Source organism: Synchiropus splendidus, chromosome 7 (assembly GCF_027744825.2).
Source record: "Synchiropus splendidus isolate RoL2022-P1 chromosome 7, RoL_Sspl_1.0, whole genome shotgun sequence".
NCBI lineage: Eukaryota > Metazoa > Chordata > Actinopteri > Syngnathiformes > Callionymidae > Synchiropus > Synchiropus splendidus.
In genome coordinates this window covers 8,235,853-8,249,575 of record NC_071340.1, presented here as the reverse complement: position 1 = coordinate 8,249,575, position 13,723 = coordinate 8,235,853, and the positions used below count along the sequence as shown (strand labels likewise).

The 13,723-nt window shown below is 50.7% G+C and overlaps 2 protein-coding genes across 5 annotated transcripts in view; one reads left to right on the top strand and one right to left on the bottom strand.

Annotated features, from left to right (window-relative positions):
• kank1a (KN motif and ankyrin repeat domains 1a) overlaps window positions 1–11,485 on the top strand; it is a 34,800-nt gene extending 23,315 nt beyond the window's left edge. For all 3 annotated transcript variants that reach the window (XM_053869743.1, XM_053869745.1, XM_053869744.1), the window contains exons 3-12: window positions 3,956–6,538; window positions 7,456–7,599; window positions 8,622–8,727; window positions 8,811–8,993; window positions 9,055–9,142; window positions 9,217–9,436; window positions 9,815–9,957; window positions 10,200–10,400; window positions 10,663–10,761; window positions 10,886–11,485. In XM_053869743.1, coding sequence (XP_053725718.1) covers window positions 3,956–6,538; window positions 7,456–7,599; window positions 8,622–8,727; window positions 8,811–8,993; window positions 9,055–9,142; window positions 9,217–9,436; window positions 9,815–9,957; window positions 10,200–10,400; window positions 10,663–10,761; window positions 10,886–10,948 — 3,830 coding nt within the window. In that variant the 3' untranslated portion in view covers window positions 10,949–11,485. The remainder of the gene's footprint in view (window positions 1–3,955; window positions 6,539–7,455; window positions 7,600–8,621; window positions 8,728–8,810; window positions 8,994–9,054; window positions 9,143–9,216; window positions 9,437–9,814; window positions 9,958–10,199; window positions 10,401–10,662; window positions 10,762–10,885) is intronic.
• On the bottom strand, window positions 7,809–13,716 carry LOC128762014 (cilia- and flagella-associated protein 157-like). 2 transcript variants are annotated; one of them, XM_053869750.1, is made up of 8 exons: window positions 13,307–13,716; window positions 12,894–13,165; window positions 12,653–12,806; window positions 12,338–12,596; window positions 12,115–12,236; window positions 11,906–12,056; window positions 11,713–11,846; window positions 7,809–11,544 (listed from the first exon to the last, which is right to left on the bottom strand). In XM_053869750.1, exons 1-7 carry the CDS (start codon window positions 13,447–13,449, stop codon window positions 11,715–11,717), a joined length of 1,233 nt encoding a protein of 410 aa, XP_053725725.1. In that variant the 5' UTR covers window positions 13,450–13,716; the 3' UTR covers window positions 7,809–11,544; window positions 11,713–11,714. The 2 variants fall into 2 exon arrangements, with proteins under 2 accessions (XP_053725725.1, XP_053725724.1); XM_053869749.1 differs by having other exon boundaries at window positions 7,809–11,846.
• Between the last annotated feature and the right edge of the window lie 7 nt (window positions 13,717–13,723).

Below are 13,723 nucleotides of genomic sequence, written 5' to 3'. Positions count from 1 at the left end.
TCTGTTTTCTGACTTGCACAAGTCATCAGCCAGATGTTGACGCACAGCTGTGCGTCTCAGACTGGACTCCCTGTGGAGGTTCCGTCACGGTTCAGGGCCGTTCTCCATTTGTTCCCCTGAAGTAAAGACTGAAGTGTCTGAACCCGATCGCACGCTGGTACCGAGCTCCTGCCGGGCCTCGTCACGCCTTCTCTTGTTCGCGGTTGTAAGACTGTGAGCTGGAGGAGCCGAGCAGTGCGTGTACGTCCACTAAATGGGTCACTTGTTTTGCTGAATTGACTGGATTTTACTCTGGACTCTTGACAGTCTCACACTACCGGCTTTGATAAAATAAGTGCTGATGTAACTGGTGGAGTGGGCCTGGCACCGTCCTCGTGTTCTGAGGAGTTTATTCTGCAGCCAACTGATCAGTCAGAACATTATGACCACCCCAGAATAATTTCTGGAGCCAGAGTCTGACTCCAGAGGATGTAAATACTTGAGTTTGGATCCTGGAAACACATTTGTTTTGCCCCACTGGACTGAGGTTGTTCTCTCCTCACAAGGGCTCCATTTTGGAGCTGTGTGTTTGCAGAGGAAGTGCAAACGTTTCCTTCAGTCTGCATCATCATGCTGGGAGGGAAGCTGTTGAATTTGGCAGCAGCGTCTGGACTTCCAATCTTTATTTCAAACTTCTTCTGCCCTCGACGATTCTGCTCCTTGTTCAAGACTCTTAAACTGCTGCGCTCTGAGGCGTTGATCCGACATCAACTTTAAATTTCCCTGTGAGTCATTTGGCCAGTAAAGCTGGGAGGTAGAGCCAGGAAATACCAGGCCGCGTGTGTGTGAAAGTAAGTGTGTGTTTCTGAGGTCGGCTCCACCCACACACACTTGCATCACAGTCTGCTGAGAACAACTCTGCATTATTTCACTCTGCAGTTTAAGAGACTTTTGAAGCTTCGACATTCAAAGCAAAATGTCAACAGAGCTCCCTACTTGTTACCAAAACCGGTCCTGAATCATTCGTGTCACACGCCGCTAAACAGAACAGAACTGAACTACTCTCACCCTCTAAACTGTGAGTTAAGGTGATGTAGTGAAGTAAACGTTCAGACTGTAGTATACGTCCTGACGCTTCTAATGGTAATTGACATTTGCACGGGTTTGACCCAGCAACCAAGGGAGTTCTGGACCAGGGTGGTGGTTCTCTTCTCCTCCACCAGAGATGTCAGTCACAGATGTCCTATGTCAGTCGCAAGTTTACTCCATGAAGGTCTTGTTCATTGTCCCACTATTCATTGAACCTTAGGTCCAAACAGGGGTGGAGGCCGTTTCTACTGATGCAATATGGATAAGCAGGAGTATTTCCCAGCTACTCAGGGCAAGGGGCAGGAGCCACCCTGAATGGGTCGTCAGTTCAACTGTTGACAAACACACAGATGCACAAACATACAGATGCTTTCGAGCCTTGCGTTAACCACTGCATGTTTTGGAGCTGTGGGAGGAAACCAGAGTGCCTGGATTTAATTCTTACCAGTGCAGTAAAAACTGATATGGAAGAGAAAGAGACGTATTGCTCTTGAGGGATGAGCAGAGGCTTCAGGCATCACTGTGGCTCATGTTTGTAGGTGAAGTTGGCATCAGAAGCATGTCCACGAAGGATGTTCATGAAGAGCAACGTATGGAAGGTCTGCAGTTGTAATGAGGTGTAATTCGATCCCAGGAGCCTCGGCTCAGAGAACAAACAACTGGCAGGCAGATTTAGACCAGCAGCCCAATTTCTCCTGTCTAACCACTCACACTGTGGATGTTTCGAGCTTTTGTCAGGCGCTAAATTTAACCTTTACTGACTCCATGAAAACTAATACCTGCAGGAATGTGGTTCAGTTAACTGTGGGCAGAATGGAGAAGCAGCGGCATTGCGCGTGTTCAGAAGAGAGACGCGCGAGTGTTTTTGGATCTAAAAATGGCCTCAATGTCTAAATTTGGCTCCGCAGTCTTCAACAACTGTGATTATCAGAGCAAACGTCCAGCCTGGAAGTCGTCTCCGCTGCAGGAAGCCTTTGTTTTTCGGCAACTCCGCAGCTAATGTGGGATAATGAGGCACAAATATTTTGATTTCCCTTGTTGAAAGAAGTGGAACTGAGAGATTCCAAAACGCTTTTACAGCGCTCGAGCTGCCAAAATCCAAAACATTAGAAACGGGGAAATCTTTTCAGACCAGAGCTGCTCAACACATTTCAGATCAGAGCTTTGTTTAATCGTAGTAATTGGCTACTAATATTATTTATTTCAAACAAATTCAAATGACTGATGGAAATATGGTTAAATATTACATTAAAGCCATTGTTTGACCTTGACCTCAGGTGACCTCCGTGCAAGTTAGTCTATTCTAAATCAACGCGCATTGTTAACTGTGTTGAGTGAAAACATTTCTTCCATGTGTCTCAACAAACACGTCCAGTTTGTGGGCTCTTTAAATGACTAAAGTGTTTCCTGCACAACTGTTGTGACGCAGGAGCAGCTGCTGGCGACTCTGCAGCTTTTGTCAGCCTGGCTGTCGGCTCTGTCACTGGAGCGTGACCTCTTTTTTTGGTCCACTGGTGATGAGGTCACCGCTCAGCTGCTTGTGTGACGATACAGTCGAAAGGGTTGGTGATGGTGGGAGAGCAGAGCTAGCATCTGTGCTAACTGTCAAGTCACCGTTCTCACCTTCTTGGTGAACCTGCTGTTTCCGGGTAGGAAATGAGCTGGAAATTGATTTAAAATATTGGATTTCAGTCCGACAAAAGGATCCATCTCCTGATCCATCTCAACAAAACTGTGTGACGCTTCAATAAAAAAGTTCTTGATTCAAACATGAGTTTTTTTTCAGCTGATTGTCACTTTATTGTCTCGTTGAGGTCTATAGAGTAGCTGTGAGTGTGGAGTGGAAACTGGGCCGAAGGTTTGACCAACACTGCAGCGACTGTTTATCTCTAAAACAGACTTGTATTGTCAGGAGTCCGCCTCCCTTCCACCGACTAAGTGGACTTTTATTTTGGAAGGGAAGTGCCCGCCTCACAGCTGAGGATTGGAGGAGGCAGCTGTCCAATGGTGGAGTTTCTAAGTTCATGCCAGTAGTGTTTTTTTTTTCCTCCTTATGGAGCGAGGATTGAGAAAGAGCGCAGTGAGAAAGAGAAGCGGCAGCTCTTAGCTGGATCTATCTCTGACACTTCCAGGACCACAACGGGGGGTGTTGTAATGGAGACTCTGCTGCTGGACTGAGGTGAGTAAAGGTGGTGAGAGCTGTCCTGGATGAGAGGAGCCAGTCCAGAGCTGTTTGTTTGCTTTACTTGCTGAAGTTCCTCACATACCAGGAACAAGACTGCGCAGTGTGAATCTGGACGCTGCACTTCTGGACTTAAATCAATAGCAGCTGCTTGAGCAAAGGAACTCGGAATTATCACCGCAACAGTGCAGATTCCTCTGTAAACGTTGACAAACACAGGTGGAATTTGGACTCGGGATCATTGACGGTCCTGTCACTGACCTGCAGAGATCAAACTGACGCAACAAGGGCGCACACACACACATCCGTCGGTGCTTTACCGTCGTTCAGCTTCACGCCTCGGCAGACTGTCACTCTCACTGCGGCTCAAGGGAGGAACTTGTTTGTACTTGTTTTGTCAAATTGTGGTCATAAAGTCAGACAGGAGATCCTTTTGCTGACGCACAATGTCCTGTTTTGGACTGAACTGTCCAACAAATCTTTTTTTGTCCGTTATGCTTGACACAAGCTCAAATATAAAAACATGGAAGTGAATGACTCCTATAACAGTCTAAAGAGTCTTTTTATATAATTGAAAAAAACACAACTCCTCTCTCAAATTCTTTATTTTATTTAACATGGCCACCTGTGACTATAAGGATTTGAAGGCATTTGCAGTATTGTTTTTATTTTCTATTGATCACTTGTTGTCGTGTGTCTTGGCAGAGCGAGGACAAAGATGCTCGGACACGGAGGGCAAGGATTCTGTGGATCCATACTATGTTGAGACTCCATATGGTTACCAGCTGGACCTGGACTTCCTCAAATATGTCGACGACATTGAGCGGGGCAACACCATTAAGAAGCTGAGTATCCAGAGGAAACCCAAACTGGCCAAATCCTGGGCCGGGCCGCGGGGCAGCACCGGCGGAGGAGCTCATCCTGAATGGACCTCCACAGACTCCCTGTCTTCCTCCAACAGTGACGGTAAACAGTCCCCGGTCTTCTACACCTCCAGGTCGCAGGTGGCCACGCCACTGACCCCCACGCTGACCAGGGTCGCCTGCGAGGCCCCACACCAGCCGACCTACATCACCGAGTCAAAGCAGCTGCTGCCCCCACCTTCCCCAAGGTTGGTCTCCCATCGGAACCCTCAAGTGGAGAAGACACTGATGGAGACGCGACTGCGACTTGAGCAGGAGCGCCTGCTCTTGCAGCCTCATTGTGAGCCGCCCATGCCGCGTCGGCGCCTGGCCAGCTTCGGTGGGATGGGCTCCAGCAGCTCGCTCTCCTCTTACTCCGGCTCGGTGGCCATGAGCCAGATCTCACCCAGCAACCTGCAGCCCCTACCCATTAATGGCCACTTCTCCAATGGAGAATACAACCCCTACTACCCTGCGTCGATGGGCGGCTCTTTGCGCCACAGTCCCATGAGCTCCGGCGTGGCGACGCCAGTGACCAACGTCAGCCCGCTGCATCTGCATCAGATCCGGGAGCAGATGGTGGTGGCTCTTAAGAGGCTGAAGGAGTTGGAGGAGCAGGTGAAAACCATTCCCATCCTGCAAGTTAAAATCGCTGTTCTCCAGGAGGAGAAAAGACAGCTAGCTTCGCAGTCGAAGAACCAGTTCCCCGCTAGTTTTCGTAAACGCTCTTACAGCGTGGGCAGTGCTGACCAAATGGAAAACCCGGCACCCATCCAGAAGGAAACAGAACTGCACATCATCGAGCCAGAAACCCAGAAGCAGAGCACCCAGCAGTTGGAGGAGTTTAGGCGTCTGGCTGCTGAGGTCCAGGCTCTGCAGAAGACCACGCTGGACAATGGTGTGTTTGAGACGCCGCCTCCCTCCAACCAGGCCCACCAAAAGTCTATTGGTGTGGTGACTGATGAGAACATGAACAATCTAGCCGTCAGTGGGACGAAAGACCTTTGCGTGCGAGATAAAGGAGTTGGAACAGAGTGCAAGGAAACTCGCAGCGCCGAGGTTGGTGTGAACGAGGCCATGCTCGGAGTGACCACCGAGGCGGAGAAGGAGATCGAGCTGCAGCACCAAACCATAGATGGACTCAAGGAGAAGATCTACCGCCTGGAGGTTCAGCTGAAGGAAACCACGCACCAAATGGAAATGAGCAAGTTGAAGCTGGAGCTCCATGCAGCTGGCGGCTCCAACAAGAAAAGGGCAGACAAAGGTGTGATGGTCCGGCCTGAGATGTACAGCGCCTGTGTGGAGGCCAGAGTCCAGGTCCGTAGCCAAGGAGTGGGTGAAGACATGGAGGTCAGCCAGAGACCAAAGCCTCAGCAGTCTAAAGGAGTTTCCTGTCAGCCCAGCATGAAGAGCGTTGCTGCAGGCCCGGAGCTGCCTCTGGACCAGTGGGTTGTTTGTCAGCGACTGGAGGTCACCGACAAGTGTGTGGGGGGGCATGTGACAATGGTCCACCAGCATGTAGGCACAGAGGTCGACATCTGTGAGGCGGGAGTCAACACGGTCGAGACAGTTGACACTCTGGCGCTCTGCAAACCCATGAAAGAGCTGAGCAAAGAGTCCAGGACGGTGGGCTGTGGAGATTGTTCGGTGGACGTCGTCGTCACTCCAGTAAAGACAATGGTGTCGCGAGGGACTGAACCCGCTCCGGTCAGCCAAGTGGACTCTGCAGTCATGGTTTCTCCTGAGTCAGCGACTCAGGAAACAAATACTGAGAGATTGGTAGAGAGCAAATCCACCAACACCAGACGCACCGTTCTGGTGGACTCTTCCACGGACGTGCTGCTGACCACCAGTGACAAACACACCAACACACCCGGGACCGAGACCAGGACCCTGGCTGTCGGGGAGGGACTGGTCAAGGACGTCCAGTCAACAGCTAAGCTGCGTTCTGTTGCTGTCGGGACCACCACCGACATGGACCCCCTCCTCCTTGCTGCCAACCCAACCAAAACCAGGGAGTGTGGAGTCGGACCGCTCAACATTAACGACAACTTCTTGGTTGGATTGAAAACCAGGAACATGGCGTGCGGCCCGTCCCCGGTGCCTGATGTGGCCGCGTGCAGCAAAGAGACGGTGGAAGACAAGACGGAGCCTCAAGAGGCCGCCAGGCTGGACCACTACATCGAGCGAGTCCAGAAGCTGCTGCAGGAGCAACAGATGCTGCTGGCGGAGAACTACAGTGAGCTGGCCGAGGCTTTTGGCCAGCCCCAGTCCCAGTTCGGCTCCATCAACAGTCAGCTGGTCAGCACCCTCACCTCCATCAACACCGTCATGAAGTGTGGCAGCGCAGAGGACATCTTGAAGCTGCAGGCCGAGTCAGGCGGAGGTGAGACAGACTGGTTCAAGAGCAGAGCACGCCTGCACACCACCATACAACTCTGACACTCACGCGCTGCTCAACTAGGTGGAAGCTTTAAGCTTAACTCTTATTTTGCTGGTATTTAGTTGAAATCCTCACAGCACTTCAGAGAACGTTCTTTTTTTCATAATCATTCATAAATGACTTGTTAGCTTCCGCCTCTTCTCTGGTTGGATTTCTGACTTCTGAGTTTTCTCTCTATTCATAGCCACGCCCACTAAGTCTGCTGTTTACTGTAGCAATAATGGCTTCGGTTGAGTATTTTACCGAGTAACATTTGTCCCTGCAGAGCTCCATTTTTCACCAGTTTTCTGCTGAGTCATTAAGCCACAGCGAAGTGTCCCGCTGAGTCCAGTCCAAATCAGAATGACAAACATTCTCAGTATCTTGACACAAATCTAAGGAATTCCAGAGTCAGAACTAAATTTTATGTCTGAAAATGTATGTTGTTGTCAAATGTGTATCAGAACGGCTGAGTTGAAGTACACTAGAGTCAAACCAGTCCAACTCCTGATGGAGTCTGACAGGCTAAAGCTGACCCTCAGATATGTGGGGGGGGGGGGACTTTGGACCCAAACCAACAATGAGCTCACTTCTCTGGGCAGTTACGACCAGACCGGCTCTTGTTTTTTTTTTTTTTTTTTTTTTTAGCCACCCTCGCTTTGCCCCAACACCTCACTGTCTCTGCTGATTCATGTCTGTTACATAACCTGTCTTCACGCAGACACATTGTCGTGGTGACCACTCAACAGCTTGATCGAGTCAGAAGGTGGCGCTATAGAGGACCAAACATTATTAGTACTGCTTATTATTATTGCTACCCAAGTGTTCGAGGTGAATAAGCTGCACAACGCTCTGACAGTCTGACGCCTACTGTTTTCTAGAGAGCAGCCAACAGCGCTTGGAGTCTCCCAGGGTTCGACCCGACTCTCTGCAGCTGGAGAACAACACCACTGCGGCACAGCAACAGATCAGTGCTGCTGAACAGAAGAGCCGCATGGACCTGCAGATGTCCACAGCACTACACGGTACTTCTTTTGACCAAATACTGCCGATGTCATGGTTTCCTTCAATGTTTCAATGAGTATCGCCATTCAGTAAAGCAACATCTGTTAGGTCGGTAGGAAAGAGCAAACCGGGTCGGGCCGCTGGTGTTGCTCAAGGGCACCAGTGTTCAAATCTCCCGTAGACTCGACCAGCTGAGAGGCGAGCGATTACAAATATGAAGATGGATTCTGATGAGTCGCCTCGTGTACAACACTTCCACCTGTCAAAACACGGGAAACATGCTGGCGCACGCGCCTGTGACTGGCCTCCTCTCCGGAGCAAGTCCTGGCAGATGCTGAGTGTTCTGGCTGTCGTGTGGTATTTTGGTTTCTGCAGCCTGCAGTTAAAATGTCTGAGATGTTTTCATGTTGGAGAATGGCCAGCGACTCGCTAACAGGCACCTTAAAAATGTATCTCTTTATGGAGAACTGTCCCGAGTGTGTTCGGCTCCAGTTGTTCCGCCGCACCGTGGGAGCTTCCACTAACACTGCGTCGAATCAAAGTATATTCTCCTGATTCAGCATGTGTAGTGAATGTCATCGTATCGAACTCGGTGCTGCAGACTTGGTCGACTTAACTAGTCATTTCTTGAGATAACGTTCTTCCTCAGGCATCCAAGTTCAACAGGCAGATTGGTGGAACATCTTTAGACCCGAGTTGAGAAGCTGTGGATTTACGCTCGATCCGCCTCCACTCCTTCCCTCGCCTGTGGCCACCAACACCACAGGGGGGTCTGATATCTCTCTTGAGAGAGTGAGAAGCTCAGTCATCCGGCAGAGACTAGAAGGGCTGCTCCTCCACATTCTGAGAAGCCAGTGGTGGAGTCCAACCAGGAGGAGGACCTGGCAACTGGGGAACTGCAGGGGAGGTTCTGATGTCTTGGGAGAAGCCTGGATCCTGTTTATTTCAGCTGTTGCCCTGTGATCTAACCCTGGATAAGCAGCTGTGGTGAAACACTTGTCTTCTTGCTCCACGACTTACTCTTTTTGACTATGTGTTTCAGGACAGCCAAGCAGTCAGGCGCTGAAGTCCATAATGAAGAAGAAAGATGGAAGTCAGGACTCAAACGGCACCAAGAAGAACCTGCAGTTTGTTGGCGTGAACGGAGGGTGAGGCTTGTTTTGGGATATATGACGTTCCTGTGCGACGATGTCAACGGTTTTTGAGTCTCTGCCGCCCTCTTGCGGTGTAGTTACGAAACTACGTCGAGTGACGAGTCCAGCTCGGAGGAGAGCAGCTCCTCGGGGTCAGACGATGAGGATGAGGAGGGGGCAGAGGAGAAGAATGTGGAGGAGGAAAATGTTGTGGCTGTGGCAGAAGGAGCAGAGGAAGTGACCAGGCAGGAAAGTCCGGAGAAGCAGGAGACCAGAGAGAGGTGTGTCCAGATCATTCTTCTGAAGAGTCCAAAGGTTTTCGTGAACTGCTATGTACCACAGGTTTGAGCTAAGTGAGAAGATGCTGGCGGCGTGCAACGTTCTCAAAAGTCACCTCAGCGACCCGAAGACAGTGAGCAGCAAAGACCTGGTGAGAATGAGATTTTTTAAGTCACGAAACCGTATCAGACAGGGACGCGTGTATAGACTTGTGTTTGCCCGCAGCGAGCCAGTCTGAACACGGTGCAGCATGAGTGGTTCCGAGTCTCCAGTCAGAAGTCGGCCTTGGCTGGGATGGTTGAGGACTACCTGGAGGGTTTCAGGTCCGTGTCTGACGCCGTGCTGCGGCACGTCGTCAACATGGCCGATGGGAATGGCAACACAGCGCTGCACTACAGCGTCTCGCACTCCAACTTCCTGGTGGTGAAGAAGCTGCTGGATGCGGGTGAGAGCAACTACCCGTCCGTCACTTGTCACCCTCACGACCTCTGTCACTTTATGTACATCATGGTTGGCATGCCCTTCTCTGAGTGAGTGTCACCAGAGTTGAAGAGCTTCTGAAAAGGGTTCCACTCAGGCGTGTCGCCCAAGTCTTTGTCCTCTCACTTCTATTGTGCGGTGGCCGACCCCCTTTCCTTCATTCACTCTTTTGTCCCACTTCCTCCTCCTCTTATGCACACACTGATCTCCGGTTCTGGTCCAGTGGAGGAGGATTTGATTGACTCAAGTGTGGCAGCATGTGTTGGACAAATCAATTAGAAATCTTTTCAACAACCCGCTTCATGAAAACAAACAAAGAACCATGTTGTCATGTGTGTTGTAGATGTGTGTAACGTCAACCAGCAGAACAAGGCGGGATACACACCCATCATGCTGGCAGCGCTGGCCGCCGTGGAGACACCCACGGACATGCAGATCGTGGAGGAGCTCTTCAGTAAGGGCGACGTGAACGCCCGAGCCAGTCAGGTACGTCTGTGAGGGAGGAGGTGAGACTCCATGAGAAGTCTGAGTGAATAGGGAAGATGGAGATGAGAGGGTGAAGGATGGTGGAGCTAGAACATGAAGGCCTGGGAGTGATGTGATGAAAGGGAATGGGAATGAGAATGAAGAAAAGGGTGAATTGAGAAATGGAGGGATTGAAAGCGACAGGACAGTTGAACCTGTGTCTGGCTAGAAAAGATGGTGTGACTGTCGTGGTTCTGCTGCAGGCGGGTCAGACGGGGCTGATGCTGGCGGTCAGTCACGGCAGGATGGACATGGTCCGGGCGCTCCTGGCCCACAGCGCCGACGTCAACATCCAGGACGACGAGGGCTCGACGGCCTTGATGTGCGCCAGTGAACACGGACACGTGGAGATCGTCAAGCTGCTGCTGGCTCAGCCGGGCTGCGACGCCACACTCAGCGACAGCGTGAGTTGCCACACGACGGACTGACCTCAAGCCAGTCATGGAGCTTCATTTTCAGAGCTCTGTAGGTGGTACTGCTGCCTTCAAGCAAGTCTGAAGGTGCAATACCAGCTGTTCACAGCCAAGGATTACTGAACTGAGAGTGCCACCTTGGGGCTCTGAAAATGAGGACACTGCTTCATGATATTCATAAAGAAGTGCTAGAAATACTGACCAGAAGTCAGTGATACACCAGAAGAGACATCATTGTTGACTTTGGTTTCAGGATGAGAGTAACGCTCTGTCCATCGCTCTGGAGGCAGGACACAAGGACATCGCCGTGCTGCTCTACGCGCACGTCAACTTTTCTAAAGCTCAGTCTCCAGTAAGTATCCGACTTCAGTCAGCCAGCACCAGTCTCTGATATCGACGCCCTGGAGACCATCAGCTCTCATAACTGGAACGGCTTCTGCAGCTCCATGTTAGTCACCAGTGAACTTGTGTTGCAGGGGACTCCACGACTCGGCAGGAAGACGTCACCGAGTCCCACCCGGAGGGGCATGTTCGATTAGACGCCGCCTCTGCTCACAACCCTGCGCTGCTACTGGAACATCATTAACACGTCTACATATCTGGACTATCTTAACTTGCAACCTCGTCGAGTCCCAAGTGCCTTCAGTTAAGAATGTAACCGGCTGGTGCCTCCAGACTCACAACTTCTTTACTGTTATTCCCCTCCCCTCACTCTCTAGAGCTCATGGCTCATCAACTTTTTTTTTTTTTTTTTTAATCCTCGGCCTCGGAGGAAACACGCTGTATATTTGACTGGTGAAGTTGTAGAGCAGAGAAGTTGTACTTTTATACGAATCCTATATATTTAAAGAACCGCAGTATTGAGCGTTACCTACTAAACCATTCATGAAGTTCTATATTTATCAAGTGTATTTCCCTGGTGTTTATCTGTGTACATACGTCTGTCTGCCTCCTCTCTGTGTCTGCTGGTGCGCAGGACGCCGACGTTCACGGGACAAATGACGTGTCTGCTGCTTTCAGCCGTTTAATAAAGTTCTTTCACCAGATTGTTACCTTGTGAATCTCTGTGTAACAACTGTGAGGACGTGGACGTCGAGGACCAGGAGGGAGAAGACCGTCACAGACTTGAGAAAAACTGCGAGAGAGATGAAGAGAGACCATGAAGAGCTGCACCATCCTTGGCCATGAGGGAAGGATGGGGAGCAAAAGGGAAGAGAGACAGAGAGGACAGGAGAGAAGAGGCAAGAGCAGATGACAGACAGGACAAGCATGTGAGTGGAGAAGAGCAGCTGCCGAGGCAGACCTTCACAGGCTCATCCTCTGCAGTGATGACAAGGAGTCGTCGTTGGAGCTCTCTAGCGCCACCATCAGCTTCATCATCAGTGGCTTCCACTGAGCCACTATGATGTTCTCTGAAATCCCCACTGATGCTTCATCCTAGAAGACGAGTCACGCTGAGACAAGGTCCAACATCCAGTCTTGTCGTGGTTGTTCACCATCAGAGCGTCTCTGAGAGAAGCCGCAGCCTCCTGCATGATGTTCTCCTTGTTCCTCCTCTTTCTCCTCTCCTGCTTCAGCTCCACCTCCTTCCTCAGAGCCTCGTTTCTGACCCGGAGCTGCTGCTCATGCTCCAGGACGCGATCGTGCCTGTATTCAGTGTCAGTAAGGAGCAGGGCTCAGAAGAGAACACTCTGTTTAGACGGACCTGAGAGTCTCCAGGTCTTCTTGTGTTCGGTGAAGTTTGTTCTGAAGTTCCTCCACCTCCCTGTATGAGTCAGCCAGCTTCTCTTGCAACTGCTGACACTCTGCCTTCTTCTGGTCCTCCATCTAGAAAAGTAGTGAAGGAGGAAAGAGCTCCGTTGTTCTTCAGCTGTGAGCCGCCTACCCAAACCCAGATAAGGTTTGAGTGAGGCTGACCATAAACACACCTTCTTCTGGACGCAGCACTCCAGGGACACCTGGCTCTTCATCTCCTCCAGGATGTCCACGTCCCTCTTCAGAATACTCTTCTTTTCCTTCAGGGCAGAGTTGTCCTTCATCAGCATCCGTGTCTCATCCAACAGCTGGATGTACGCCTTCTTCAGCTCCTGGATCTCCTGCAGCGCTATCGCGGTCCTCATGGGGACTTCGTTCTCCCACTCGTCCTGAATCTTCGCCTCCATCTGACACTCGATCTCCTTCTCAAAGCTGTCAAGTCCAGCAGCGTTAATCCAAAACACTCTCGAACGTGTGTTAGCGCTCACCTCTTCCGCTCCAGCAGAGACTTGATCTCCAGGTCATGGATGGCGTCTTTATGTTCCTCATCCTGGCTGCTCAGCTGCTCCTTCATGTACTTCAGGTCTGACAGCAGCTTCTCCTTCTGCTTCTGGAACTCCTCCATGTCCTTCAGTCGAGTCACTGAGGAGGCAAGTGCGGGGACTCGTTTCAAAACGCTGCTTCTGAGAGAGGAGCAAGTCATTGGGATACGATCTCACGGAGGCTGACCCACGATCCTGTGCTCTCCAGCAAGCGCATCGTAAATGTCTTGCAGCTCCTGCTTCTCTTCGCCGTGCTGCCGCAGCAGCTCGTCTCTCTCTTGGTCACAGGCCTGCTTCAGCGACGCCAGCTGCTCCATCAGCTGCTCCACCTCCTGCTCCTTCTTCCGCTGGTAATAATCCACATACTCGCTGCGCTCCAGGATCTGCTGCTCCAGGGCACAGCACCTCTGAGTCAAGTCCTTGTACTGAAGCCTCAGCTCGTCACAAGTAGCCTGGCAACTGGACCAGCAGGAGGAAGAGGGACGCGTGAATCACATTTCTCACGACTCTTGATGAAGTTTTTTATACAACAGAAGAGAAGCAGGTTGAAGGTTGCAATGCTTTGACTCCGCCTGAAAGCAGACGTGATACTTGTCCTACCTGAAGATCTGTTTTTGCACCAGTTGGTTTTGATTTCGAATCAAGTCTTTCTCCTTCTCGTGCACGGCGCTTTTGTCCACGGGCTGGACTTTCTTCTCTTCCTTGTTTTTGTCCCCTTTCTTATCTTTCTTTTTAGGCGGCATCTTTTAAGGGAGTCTCACTCAGGCCTGCCAACTTAAATAAACCCTTTCTCTTGAAAGGAGAAAACTAACGACTTTGTTCTGTAAATAAACGGCTTTCATGGTCATTAACAACATGTTGACAGGACTGTGGACCGACCTGGGGCTCGAGAAGCCTCAGTTTCTGAGCCCACTAGATGGCACTCTCTGTTCTATTGTGTCTGGATTTGAACAACAATTCCAATAAAACTTTATTATTTCTAAACTGACAGCGCCACCAACAGAGTGCTGAAATAAG

Coding starts and splice junctions, on each gene's coding strand:
- LOC128762014 (XM_053869749.1), bottom strand. CDS start 13,449: ATGCCGCCTAAAAAGAAAGATAAGAAAGGGGACAAAAACAAGGAAGAG. Junction 12,807..12,893: donor TGGAGAGCACAGGATCGTGG/GTCAGCCTCCGT, acceptor TTGCCTCCTCAG/TGACTCGACTGAAGGACATG. Junction 12,237..12,337: donor AGTGCTGCGTCCAGAAGAAG/GTGTGTTTATGG, acceptor CTACTTTTCTAG/ATGGAGGACCAGAAGAAGGC.